Raw genomic sequence first — 14022 nt, forward strand, 5'->3', positions numbered from 1 at the left:
CCCTACAAAATTGCGTACAGATGCCAGCGGTCATGGCTTAGGTGCCTTCTTAGCCCAGCGTCAGCGTGGCCAAGGTCGCGTTATTGCTTATGCGAGCCGCCTCCTAGCACCTTCGGAGCGCAACTATTCTATTACAGAACGAGAATGCCTTGCTGTTGTATGGGCTATTGCGAAGTTCCGTCCTTACCTTTACGGTCACCCTTTTTCCGTAGTCACTGATCATGCTCTCTGCTGGCTCTCTCGCTAAAAGATTCTACATGCCGGCTTGGTCATTGGGCTTTGAGGCTACAAGAATTTTCATATATCGTGGTGTACAAGTCTGGCCGCCTGCACCAAGACACTAACAGCTTATCGCGTTACCCTGTTAACGACTCTGACTCCTCCAATATTACCAGTGCTGCTTGCGTATTCTCTGTGTCACAGCTGCTTCATTTCGCCGACGAGCAACATCGTGACACCTACATCAGAGCACTCATCGACCGTTTTGAACACTCTCCGGCCGATGCTACTGTACGCCTCTTCGTCTTCTGCGACGGTGCTATGTACCATCGTAACCTTCATCCGGATGGCTCTGAGTTCCTACTTGTAATACCTAAACACCTCCGCTCCACCGTTCTAGAAGAGCTTCATGACGCACCAACAGCAGGCCACATCGGCATATCTCAAACCTATGACTTGTGTACGTTGCCGTTTTTTCTGGCTGGGCCTTGCCCGTTTCGTATGACGTTACGTCGCCGCTTGTGAACTTTGCCAACGACGCAAGAAGCCTTCCCAGCTCCCCGCTGGTTACCTACAGCCGCTCGACATCCCTGCCAAGCCCGTCAGCTTAGACCTCCTCAGCCCATTTCCGGAATCTACATCAGAAAACAAGTGGGTTGCAGTCGCGGCGGACTACACTACTCGCTACGCCGTAACCCACGCTCTTCCGACCAGCTGCGCAACGTATGTTGTGGACTTCCTCCTACATGATATCATTTTGATGCATGGTGCTCCGTGTCAATTGCTAAGAGACCGTGGCCGTACATTTTTGGCCAAAGTCATTCACAACATCATGCGTGCCTGCTCAATACAGCATAAATTTATCACCTCCTACCACCCTCAAACGAACGGCCTCACTGAGCATTTGAACCGCACCCTTACAAACATACTATCCAAATACGTTTCAGACGACCACCGTGACTGGGACCTGGCTTACATTACATTACTTTTGCGTACAACTCTTCCCGTCTCGAAACTGCTGGCTTTTCACCGTTTTATCTTTTGTATGGCCGAGAACCGACGCTACCACTGGACACTGTGCTTCCGTCCACCACATCTTCAACTAGCGGTTATGCCCGTGATGCAGTCGCCCATGCTGACCATGCTCGCCAATTTGCGCACGCTCGTCTACAAGTGTCTCAAGACAAACAGAAGCAACACTACGACCTCCGTCACCGTGATGTCCATTTCGCGCCCGGCACCCTCGTGTTACTCTGGTCACCATCGCGTAAAGTTGGCCTTTGTGAAAAACTGCTTTCCTGTTATACAGGCCCGTATCGCGTGCTCCGCCAATTGACCGATGTCACCTATGAAATCGTTCTAGTCACGCCCACTACGTCCTCCGCTGTGACAACCAGTGACATTCTCCACGTCGCCCAACTCAAGCCCTACACCTCTCCACGCGCCTTGGATATTTACCAGCACCGTGACGGCGCTTTTGCCGCCGGGGGGGTAGTATTACGACATTATCCCCGAGATGCTCAAGAGACGAGCCGCCGCGAGAACAACAAAGTGGGTCTGTGCCCTTGGCGCGAGCGAGTGTCGACCTGGTTCTCTGGCTCCAGTGTAAATAGCCTGTAAATAGCCTGTGAATAGCCTCTTTCGTCTCTGTCTTTCCACACATAACAATATCATTACTGGAGGCTATCCAGTTCTCAGCGATCGCTGGGTGTGTTCAGAAGCGTGCTCCTATGCTAACAGAGCAGCTGCACTTGTCAGGCATGCATTGCGACCGCTATCTAAAGAAGGGCCGATGCTATTAGGAAGAAGGCAATGTCCGCAGTATTATGCTACTGACATGACATTTTCAAAATTTTTTTGTTAGTAAATGAAGGTTCTGGGCTTTGAAAATCTAGAAAAAAAAGAACATACTGGCAAGCATCAGAGAATCCTAAATAATTTACTGTAATAGCTTTCTACAAACCAGTTTCCTTATTTTTTTCAAGGGGGTGTGTGTGTCGTGAGATCAAGACACAGAAGGTCGTCACTAGGAAGCATGACATGGCAATGCTTTAGCGCATACCTGGTCTGTTATGCTGTTACTGCATTGGGCCGTGCAGTGAGTAGCAGCAGCTCAGTAGTTAATGTAATGATGTCACTGACATTACTGTTTCAGAGTTTAGTTGAGAGCAGTTCAATAAGGCAATCACTTGTTGATGGCGGGATTCTTGAGCCTGATCTGTCTTATGCTGACGTTTCTTTAAACTGAACGTCAACATAGCCTGTTCGAATGTGGAAATAACCTGTTGGTATTTCATTGCATAATGTGTGCAATATATTTATGCAATACATATTGAAGTACGAAGGGTTTTATTACAATGCATTGAAATTCTTAGTCTTAAAGCAATTCCATAAATTAATTCACTGCTCAACAGGTCATGTTGTGTATAGTAAGTCATCGTGTGCTGCTTGCATATGTTTGATTTCTGCAGGCATATGCTGTTAAGGACCCTGAGGTGGGCTACTGTCAAGGGCTCTCCTTCCTTGCTGCTGCCCTGCTACTTCACGTAAGTGATGGAAATGCAGTTTCCCAAGAAAAGCGTACACGTTGCACTTAAGACAGGTGGCTGAACAGCATGTATGTATTTATGTATGTGTGATGTATGTATGTATGTATGTATGTATGTATGTATGTATGTATGTACCTAACCGTTTTCCCACCTACCTGGGTCACTGGGTAATCCATGGTCGAATGGGTAGCGCATCAGGCTGCTGTGCTGAAGTAACAGTGTTTAAAACCAACCATTGGATCAACTTGGGTCAATAACTATGCGGCAAAGTGTACATATGTGCTGCTCTTTAACAAACCTCTTTCATGCCGACATGGGTCACTGTAAATGCGGGACTGGGTAGGTGCCGTTGTTTGAAGAAAATCTGATGCTGACTTGAAGCACTGGGTATGTGCCAGTGGTCTTCAGCAAACCTATTTGATGTCAACTTGGGTAACTAGGTATGTGTCACTGGGAATGTGCCACTCTACAATGACCAAAAACATGCTTTATGTTCTGCTCATGTTTCTCCAAACTTGAGCAGAATCGAAGCTATGTCACAAGCATTCTTCAACGACAGCAACCTGACGCATTAGCAGGCTAAGCCACAAATACACTGGGTATATGTTGCTTTTCAAAGAATGCCTTTCACGCCAGCGTTCTAGTGAGCTGCACCATAAATGCACTGGGTATATGCCGCTCATCAATCAATCTTTTGCCAACTTGATTCGCTGAGTATGTGCCACTGAGTGTGCAGCAAGCGAGGAAACAATTCTTAGCGTAAGTAGCCACTGGTGTGCCATGCTTCTCGTCTTGGAGGCCACGCATGGACTTCTCAGCAGTACCACTAGATGGCACAGTGTATCCAGAAAGAAATGCGAGAGAAGAACGTGGTTGCCACATTTTGTGTTTCGCAGCATTTCCAGACACTGGCATGCCGTACGTTTCAGAGGCCATGTGCAGGGTTCGTGGCGGCAGTGCTAGATGTCGCCAAGTGTTCTTAAGGAAGCGTGAAAGAAGGGTACCGCTACAGTACACACCTTGTACATAATTCATTTCGACGGTGTCAATACGTTCTAAAGCTATATTGATTCAATGCTAACGCATTACCGTTAACATCGTGAGATGCGTTCTGCTGCAATTTTCTCATTTATTGATTTATATACCTACATATTTCCCAGTATGCAGTACAGTAGAGGGAGTCAAAACATTGTAGAGTTCACAGCAGTTCTGCACGCACACAAAAAAGAGAAAAATAATAATAATAAAGAACTATGTGTAGAAATGTAGCGCAACCAGGGCCACACCACATCACAACAAAAGTGCTTCCAAATATGCAAGCACATGATATAGTAGCTCATAGCATACAATAAAATGCCACTTTATGCTACATTGTGAATATCGGGCGGGTAGGTATTGTTACAAACGGCCTGCAAGGGTACCGACCTACAAAATTTTCCCAGCCAGCCGCAGCTGCGAGCGTGGCAAGCTTCCCAGAAGCGACCATGGAAGCCTTCCCCACCTACCGTAGCGACTCGTTTTGTAGGGACGACGGTGTGCCACATCAACACCCCCTCGGTGCCGCTATGACTAAACGCGGTCGGCAGACCAAGTATTGTTCGTGGATTCGCCGTGGTCGCCACGGGCTGTTTGAAGCGGGTGAGCCCCTGGAAGATATTTTGCGCTGCCGTCACACGCAGCTCAGAAGTCGTGGACAGATGCGGTGGCTATTGCCTGCAGAGTTAACACTGGGATGAAGAGGCACCTGCTCGGGTCAAGCACCGTGTCTGCAAGAACCCACTCACACGGCGTGGTCAGTGAAACCTGTGCGGAAGTGTGTGTGTAAACCCCCCCCCCCCCCCCCTCAGAGGTGGGTCGGCTGCGATGACTTTGAATTGTATTGGTAGCAGGTTGAACAGCCGTTCTTCCCTCACCTAGGGATCTAGGGAGGACAGAGTGTTTATAAGCAGCTGTTGTGTGGCTGCTGAGAGTGCATTCCTCTTTCAGTCATATTAGACTGATGAACTGTAACGTTCACATGTAAATACTGTAAATAAACTCATATTCCTCATTCTCGTTGAGAACAAGTCTCTCCCTTCAACAATGTTCTCAGCGTGGATAAGTTGGATGACAGCATGGGCCAGCTACCATCTTTTTCATGCCTGACTCCAAACATTACAACTGGCTGACAGCGGGGAGACGGTCTTTGCGACGTGGTGCTGTGTCTGCGGTGAGTGCTTGGTTCTTGCTTTGACTCTCTAGGCTTCATTTTGTGGTTGTTTTGTTTAGAACAGTAGGGAAGCTAGATTGTTGATTGTTAGCTAGGTTGTGTTTTTCTAGGTAGGTTTAGCAAGCAGGACCAAGGCAGTAAAGCAGCAATCATGGAGTTAAGAACACTGCTGAGAGATGAATTGTTGATTGTTGGTGAGGACCTGGGCCTAGAGATACACAAGGAAATGCTAAAATAAGAATTATTGAAGCTGATTTCCGAAAAGGCCAGTGAGGAGGACATTGAAATTGGGCTAGAACTTCTTAGGAAAAGGGAGAAATGGGACAGAGAGAGAGAGGAATGCGAGAAAGATCGCGAGTTAAGAAAATGCAACTTGAACTTGAAAGCAAACGTTTGGAGTTGTCTCAAGGAAGTGAAGGGGCTCTGGGACGATCAAGTGAGGCAGAATCATACTGCATGGACAGGCTGTTAAAGCCATTTGAGGTCTGGAACGGCATAGGCTTGTTCCTAGGAAATATTGAAAAGGACTTGCGAGAAGATGAACTTCGGTCCGAGTGCATGGCCACAGCGGTTGCTGTCTATGTTGCCGTGTGAGGCTGCGGAAGTAATTGCCAGACTCAGTGCGGAAGATGCATATGATTATGCAAAAGTTAAGGCTAGCCTTCTGAAGAAATACCACCTTTCAGCCAAAGCTTTTCGGCAAAGGTTTAGAAGCATAGGCAAGTAGGATAGCGAGGGGTATCCGGAGTTTGCATACGGCTTAAAGGCCAACCTAGTCGAGTGGCTGAAAAGTGCGAAAGCGTACAAGAGCAGAGACAGGATCATTAAATGCATGTGTCTAGAGCAGTTTGACAAAAGCATCCCACCATCTGTGAAGCTGTGGGTGCAAGACAGAGGAAATGTAAACAATGGAAAGGGCAGCTGAATTAGCCAAAGAGTACGCAACGTGTAGAAAGCTGAACGCCGAGGACAGAAATTGGGACGGTCGAAATGGACCGCGCAAACCATTTCCGTTCAAAAAGGTTTCACAGACTAGACGACCGGAACCTGTAGACGTGGAGGAAAAGCCCTCAGAAAAGAGCGAGGAAAAGTCTAACAGGGAAACTGTACAAAAAGAGCAGAAAAGAAAATTCGAATCATTTAGACCGATCCGCTGCTCTAAGTGCCACAAACTGGGACATATTGCTGTAAACTACGGGAAGCCTAGCGTAGTTTTCTCTTACGTGGATGAAAAAGACGAGAATATGGAACTTTTAAGCGCATATCTTCACGACCTGCAAGTTAATGGCAAACCATGCCGGGTGCTGCGAGACAATGCCGCCACGATGGACATTGTCCATCCGTCTTACGTGACGGTAGATGACTTCACTGGAGAAGTAGCATGGAATAAACAGGTTGTAGAAGAACACAGCAAGTGTCTGCCCATGGCCAAAGTCAAAATCAGTGGACCGTTCGGGGAGCTAGTGACAGAGGCTGCAGTTTCCAAATTTTTGTCGCTGCAGTACCCTTACATTTTTTCGAATTGGTCGGATCAGTTACTACGTGACAAAGGGCTTAAACTGGGAGAGGGCGATGTACAGGTGGTGATGCGAGGCCAAGCTCATAAAATCGTGTCCTTTCGGCTGAAAATGCAAAACCTGCTCCAGCGGAAGTAGCAAAAGAGGTAACTTCAGTAACCAAATCAGAGCTATGCTCGAGGGATGAAAAACAGTTGAGGAAAGCCTGCCAGCTTACCAGCTCAATGAGAGCGTATCACTGGGGTGTCAAAGTTCACGCCTACAGGAAGAGCGAACTGACACACCCGCAAGCGAGACGGGGTAGTTACTATCACCAGCCTCAAAGAAATTTGATCAGCTCTTACGTGTGGCTAGAGAGTCACTGGCAGCCGAGCAAAAGAATGATGACAGCTTAGCTAAATTATATCACACAGCTAAAGAAGGTATTGCTAGGCGTAACATGATGGTACAAGAGAGCAGAGGATTGTTGTATTGGCACTACAGAGACCGAAAGGGTAGGATTCTAGATCAGTTAGTCGTACCTACTAAGTTCAGGGAGGACCTTTTGAGTCTCTGTCATGGAAATGGGTGGTCCTAGGCATAAACAAATCGAAGGAAAGATTGCTTATGCAATACTACTGGTCTGGCTGTTTCAAAGACTTAGAAAATTTGTAAAATCATGTGACGCCTGCCAGCGTTCGGGTAAACAACGGAACCTTTCAGACAACTTGTGATAGACACGGTAGGGCCTCTATCAAAGACAAAGTGGGGTTACAGGTACTTGTTCACCATGCTCTGTCCGGCTACAATGTTTCCAGAAGCAATCCCTCTGAAAGAGCTCAGCTCCACCGAAGTAGTAGACGCGCTTTTGACAGTATTCGCACGAGATGGGTTTCCAGCCAAAATTCAGGCAGATCAAGGGTCAGTATTCACCAGCGCACTGACTTCCACATTGTTTGCAAAAGTGCGGGGTAAAGTTGATACACAGTTCCGTCTATCACCCTCAGTCAAATAGTGTAGAGAGGTGGGATTCAGTGCTTAAGCGAGTTTTGCAGACGCTCTGTTGCGAACACAAGGATGACTGGGAGAATTGTCTTCCGGCCACTTTGTTTGCATTGCGAACGGTTCCTCATGAGGCTACAGGGTTCTCGCCAGCAGAACTAGTTTATGGTTGGACACTCTGTTCTCCACTGAGAATGTTAAGAGAGATGTGGGAGGAAAGAGGAGAGAGTCGAACAGTGGTAAAAGATATGCTAAATCTACTGGAACGGCTACGTGCAACCCAAGAACTAGTCGAAAAGAACATGGGAGTAGCTCAAAAGAACGCCAAGTTCTATTACAACAAGAATGCGAGGCTTCGTACGTTTAATGCCGGAGACCAGGTAATGATCCTCAAACCTTCAAGAAAGAACAAGCTTGAAGTTCACTGGGACGGGCCCATTAAAGTGTTGCACAAACTTTCAGATACTAACTATGCTCTAAATATGCCCGGTCACAGGAAGGAGGTGAGGATATACCACTGCAATTTGATGAAGCCATACGTAGAGTGGAGTGGAGTTGTTAACTGTACCATCAAAGAGCAGGATGACACTAGTACCAAGTTTAGTGAGTATAAGGCAACCTCCAACTCTGAAATCAGCCTAGAAGAAGTAAAACATTCGGTAAGCTCGCACGCTCTTATACCCAAGCAGCTAGATAAGCTAAAAGGGGTGTTAGGGGAATATCTCAACAGATTCAGCGATCGGCCGGGTAGAACCGAACTAATAACTCATGAAATAGAGCTGACATCAACGGAACCTGTAAGATCAAAGCCTTACAGGGTGTCTCCACGACAGAGAGAAATTATGGAGGTAGAGATACAGCGCATGCTAGAGTCGGGAGTTATTGAGCCTGCTGAGAGTGACTACACGTCACCGTTAATACTGGCGGAAACCCCTAACAAGGACCCTCGTCTGTGTGTTGAATACAGGAAGTTAAATTCCATCACTAGGGATCAGCTGTACCCGATACCCAACATTGAGGAACGAATTGAAAGAGTTAGCGCTGCTAAACAGATTTCAACTATAGATCTCGTGTGGGGATACTGGCAAGTTCCCCTTTCAGAAAGTGCCAGCCGCTATGCCGAATTTATCTGACCTGTAGGCACTTTTTACCCTCTTGCCCTTAGCTTCGGGTTGAAGAACGCGCCGTTTAGCTTCTCTAAGTTAATGGATATTGTCTAAAAGACTTGCAGGAGTTCGCCTTGCCATATCTTGATGATGTCACAATTTTTTCGAACAGCTGAAAACAGCATGTATCGCACCTCAAGCAGGTGTTCTCATGATTGAGGGAAGCTGGCTTAACGATGAAAGCGGAAAAGTGTAGATTTGGCTGTTCGCAGGTTACTTATCTGAGTCATGTTGTCGGCCAGGGCACGAGATGGCCGGCTGAGCTGAAAATAGCTACGATTGGAGAATTTTTACAGCCACGCACGAAAACAGACATTCATTCATTTTTGGGACTTGTGGGGTATTATCAACAGTACATTCCGAATTACTCACAAATGGCAAGTCCTTTGACGGACGCCCTTCGAAATGGAGCACCGAATAGCATGCACTGGTATAAGGGCAAAGAGAATGCTTTCCAAAATTTGAAAACGCTATTGGTTTCTCGTCCGGTGCTTCGCGCGCCAGACTACGCGAAGGAATTCATAGTTCAGTGTGACACAAGCGACAGGGGTATGGGCTTGGTACTTAGTCAGGTCGGCGACGATAATGAGGAACATCCTATCCTCTATGCCAGCCATAAACTAACTGTAAGAGAGGAAGCCTACAGCGCTTCAGAGAAGGAATGTGCTTGTTTAGTTTGGGCAGCCCAGAAGTTGTCGTGTTACTTGTACGGAGCAAGGTTCATCTTCGAGACCGACCACTGTCCTCTGACGTGGCTCAATCAAATGTCACACAAAAATGGCTGCTTGTTCCAATGGAGCCTCACTCTCCAAGAGTACAACTTCTCTGTTAGATATAAGAAGGAAAAGTTGCATAGCAATGCCGATGGTTTGAGCAGGCTAATTTGAATTCTGCCTTTAGGGATCCCGCCTAAATTTTCGAATTGTTACTGTTAATTTTGTTAAGCCAAGAAGATCCCCTCTCATTTAGCAGGACTCCCTCCATGACTGCCCAATTTGTCAGCACGAAATTCCTTCCAAATTGTAGTAGCGAAATGCAGCATTTTTTTGCTTCTGCACTTCTGTTTTCTTTGAAGCCTAGTGGGTCTAAAGTGAGATCCAAGATACGTCATCTCGGTGCAGAGCTGTGTTGTGGGGTTCGTTTTGCAGTTGCCTGTCATTGTTAGACGTTTTGGGGCGGTGTCATCATTTCACAGCTGGTCGCTGCAAGCCAAGGCATCCCCCCCTTGCCACCAGCCATTCTCTTCCTGCCCTGCGGTTATCAGCACTGGCCAGTCGAGATTTTCCAGGCCATGGAGGAGCTGTTACGAATGGCCTGCAAGGATACCGACCTCCAAACTTTTCACAGCCAGCCGCAGCTGTGAGCGTGGTGAGCTTCCCAGAAGCGACCGTGGAAGCCTTCCCCACCTGCCGCAGCGACTCGTTTTGTAGGGACGACGGCGTGCCGCAACAACAGCCCCTCGGCGCCGCTATGACTAAACGCGGTCGGCGGTCCAAGTATTGTTCGTGGATTTGCCGTGGCAGCCACGGGCTGTTTGAAGCGGGGGAGCCCCTGGAAGATATTTTGCGCTGCCGTCTCACGCAGCTTAGAAGTCATGGACAGATGCGGCGGCCATTGTCTGCGGAGTTATCACTGGGATGAATAATCGCCTACTCAGGTCAAGCGCCGTGTCTGCAAGAACCCCTTCACACGGCGTGGTCAGTGAAACCTGTGCGGAAGTGTGTGTGTAAACCACCACCCCCCCTCAAAGGCGGGTCGGCTACGTTGACTTTGAAAGCTCCGAATTGGTAGCAGGTTGAACGGCCGTTTTTCCCTCACCTTGTGATCTAGGGAGGACAGAGTGTTTATAAGCAGCTGTTGTGCGGCTGCTGAGAGTGCATTCCTCTTTCAGTCATGTTAGACTGATGAACTGTAACGTTCTCATGTAAATACTGTAAATAAACCCATATTCCTCGTTCTCGTTGAGAACAAGTCTCTCCCTTCAACAACGTCCTCAGCCTGGATAAGTTGGACAACGGCATGGGCCAGCTACCACCTTTTTCATGCCCGACCCCAAACATTACAGCATGTAGGTAGGTAAGTAGGTTGGTGGGTGGGTAGGTAGGTAGGGGGGGCGGGGGGGGTAGGTTCTCATCGCACCTCGTTTTGAGCCTCTTCAAAAATCAATACATGTCTAATGGTTAGACCAAGTGGGTACGTCAAAACTTCCCTTCAAAATTGCCTGTCCATAAAAGCTGCTGACCCAGACTGAATTTGAGGAGTGCATGTCAAAACTTTCTGCCAGTATGCCCCGCCCAAACCAATCCATGCTGAATTCAAGGAGCCCAAACATAGGCTTGCTGAAGCTGCAAATATTAAATGTGCGTGCTGCACCGCTTGGGCTTTACCAGCTTAGAGCACTAAAAACACGAAATACTTAGAGAAAGAAACACACACCACTCACGCTCAGCTTGGCCCACCAGCTTGGCACACATTGCCATCTCGCGCTGCAACGATTCATTCAACGCTTTGCATTACGTAAATGTCAGTTGCGGTTGAGTCTACAACATGGTTTAGTGACCTCGGATTGTGCGTTTTCCTGGGTAGTACATATTTTCTCGCATTTTGTTTTTCTTCTTTTTTTTTCCCCCCAGAATGTATGAATAAGGTTCTACTGTGTCACTCAGATTCACAGAAAACTGGTGGGTGTGTTCAGGTAAGGACAGTCACAGGGGGTCCCGACTATTAATGCGATAGCGTTTGGGACGCCATGTAAAATCCAGCGTTGGTGTCTCGGGTCCAGTTTCGCACATGTTTTCACGAAAAATCATTCCTAACCACACATACCCAACCACTCTTCTATCACCAAAGTTGCTAATACCTTGTCTTTCATTTTTTCCAAAGTTATTCCTTGGAATTTTGAGAATGACAGCCCACAGACAAATGTCATGAAGAAAAACACCGAGGCAAGTTTGGTTGTAGCTTTTTTTTTTTTTTTTTTTCATGGAAGTGCGAAAGTGATAAAAGGAATGACATGGGTCATCTGCTAAAGAATGTTTGGTGCGTACAGATCGCTTGGTATGTCTTGAAGAGTTGTTCGCATAGCATTCGACAGCATCCGACAGATGGTAAGTGCGATCATCATTAGCTAGACTTAGCACACAACATATAGCTGCAGCAAGTTCAGGGGGCAATCATTACATGGGAAAGAAAAAAAATTGAATTTTGACGACAAAATTCAAGGGTGCGATGATTACGCGAGTATGATCATTATGAAAGTAAATAAGGTATTGCGAAATGAAAACACTTATTGAGCTGCACTTTAATTTCGCATTCGGGAGTATCGTGATCGTCAGACAATTTTTTTTTTAATTCAGCAAAAGCAAAATTAATGTGGCATAGCAAAATCCCTCCATACACCTGAACCAAGCTTATTTTTTCTTAGCATACCTTAGTTTCAGCATGAAAATATTTAACTGAGACAAGGTTGAAGTGCTGCTTATGCAATTGCACAATCTTTCCCGACTTTGAGCCTGTCTAAAAAATTTCCATTTTTTACACTTTCATACTCTTTATACATTACTTACACAACTTACTTAATAGAAATAAAATATATTCAGTTATTTACACAAACAGAACACAGACAAGAAATCGCAAACTTAGCTTTTGAACAGGAGGCAAAAAATTGGCCTTTTTCAGCAATATTTAATGTGTCTTGCATCAGTGAGTTTCTTTCAAAATTCTTTTTTGTTCATATCTTGCTACATGCTAAATGCACAGCAAAATGTATTTAGTATTTATTGTGTACCAGTATTTCTTATTTTGGTGTCACAATTTGGCAAATCACAGAAAATCAACAATTTGACAGCTTTTGTGCAAAAACTTTTTTTTAAATCTTTGATTTCACTTATTTTCTCAGGATTTATCTAACCTCAACCAAGGTGGCCGCATTTGGATGGGGGCGAAATACAAAAACACCCTCGTACTTAGATTTAGGTGCACATTAAAGAACCCCAGGTGGTCCAAATTCGCCTCATAATCAGATCTTGGTTTTGGCATGTAAAACCCCGTAACTTTTTTTAAGGATTTATCTCCTGTAATTGGTTATCTATTATATGCAAAAACATGTTGAATATTTTGTTCTGAGTACAAAAAGATTGCAAGGAACAACAATGTGCAGGTGGTAGTGTTTGGAGCCCTGCTGCCTCTCTTTTAAATTGTTGCGCTGCGCTTATGACGGATTTAATAATGAGTTCAATTTCTTCCATGAACTAACATGCAACCTGCAAGAGCAACACAACTGCTTGTTTCTTTAAATGCAAAGGCTGGACCACTGTTGCAATTTTAATGATTTTGTTGCTATATTTAGTGAATTTTTGTCTGTTCAACAACAAATTTATCAATTTAGCAACCAATTATTATTTTTTTTTTTTTTAGTAACATGACAGAACAATTTTGTAACATTCTGGTGACTTCACCCGCCACAGCGGCTCATGGCATTGCACTGCTGAGCACAAGGACCCAGGTTTGACTCCCTGCAGTGACAGCCGCATTCCTATAGGGACGGAGTGCAAAAATACTCATGTACCATATATTGTGTTCGCGTTAAGGAATCCCATATGATAAATAATTTTCCAAAGACCTCCACTATGGTGTCTCTTATAGCCCATCTTGCAGTTATGAAATGTTAAACCACACAATTTAATTTTTAAAATGACTCGGTGATGCTATCACTGCTCCAATTGCGCTTAACTGTACTGAAAGGCGAATCCTGCTACATTTCAGCAAAATTTGAAAAATCTGCACCCATTCTGCACTGAAAAGTTTGCTGGGGCTTTCAAAAACTGAACTAAGTCCTCAAGCACCATTTTACTGCACAAGAGTGGTACAGCATGGCAGCTCCACGGTGGACCAAGTCACGACTTTGCAATTTTGCCTGGATAATATGTACTACTGTTGTCTATATTCAGTACCTTCCACCCTGACATGTGCATTGCTTACGCAATGGGACAGCCTCGCTTTTCAGACGAAGGCAGGCGATCACGCTGGATCCAGACCCCGCGCTCCTCTACTGTATCACCAATATAGAACAGTGACCAAAGTTTCGGATGCTGTATGGTGTCTCGCTAGATTTTTCAAACATAATGTGCACATTGGCGCAGAGATAGTGGCCATGAACAATTTTTCTGCTATTCAATTCCAAAAACAGTCTTAGTAAGAATCACACGTAAACTACAGCCTAGTTTTTATTCTTATACACTTTACAATCAAGAAATAGCACAGGTTACTAGCCATAAGTATTTAGGTGTTACACTTACTTCAAACTTATCTTGGTCGGGTTATGTTTTGGACATTTATGCATCAAGCTTTAAGAAGTTGTGTTTCTTAAGGAGGAAACTAAG

General features: G+C 45.7%; 1 protein-coding gene across 9 annotated transcripts in view; it reads left to right on the top strand.

Moving 5' to 3' along the window:
• GAPcenA (GTPase activating protein and centrosome-associated) overlaps positions 1-14022 on the top strand; it is a 148026-nt gene that overhangs the window by 80431 nt on the left and 53573 nt on the right. For all 9 annotated transcript variants that reach the window (XM_055063597.2, XM_072284054.1, XM_055063599.2 and 6 more), the window contains one exon: positions 2691-2765. In XM_055063597.2, the coding sequence (XP_054919572.1) occupies positions 2691-2765 (75 nt within the window). The remainder of the gene's footprint in view (positions 1-2690; positions 2766-14022) is intronic.

Source organism: Dermacentor andersoni, chromosome 1, assembly GCF_023375885.2.
Source record: "Dermacentor andersoni chromosome 1, qqDerAnde1_hic_scaffold, whole genome shotgun sequence".
Lineage (NCBI taxonomy): Eukaryota > Metazoa > Arthropoda > Arachnida > Ixodida > Ixodidae > Dermacentor > Dermacentor andersoni.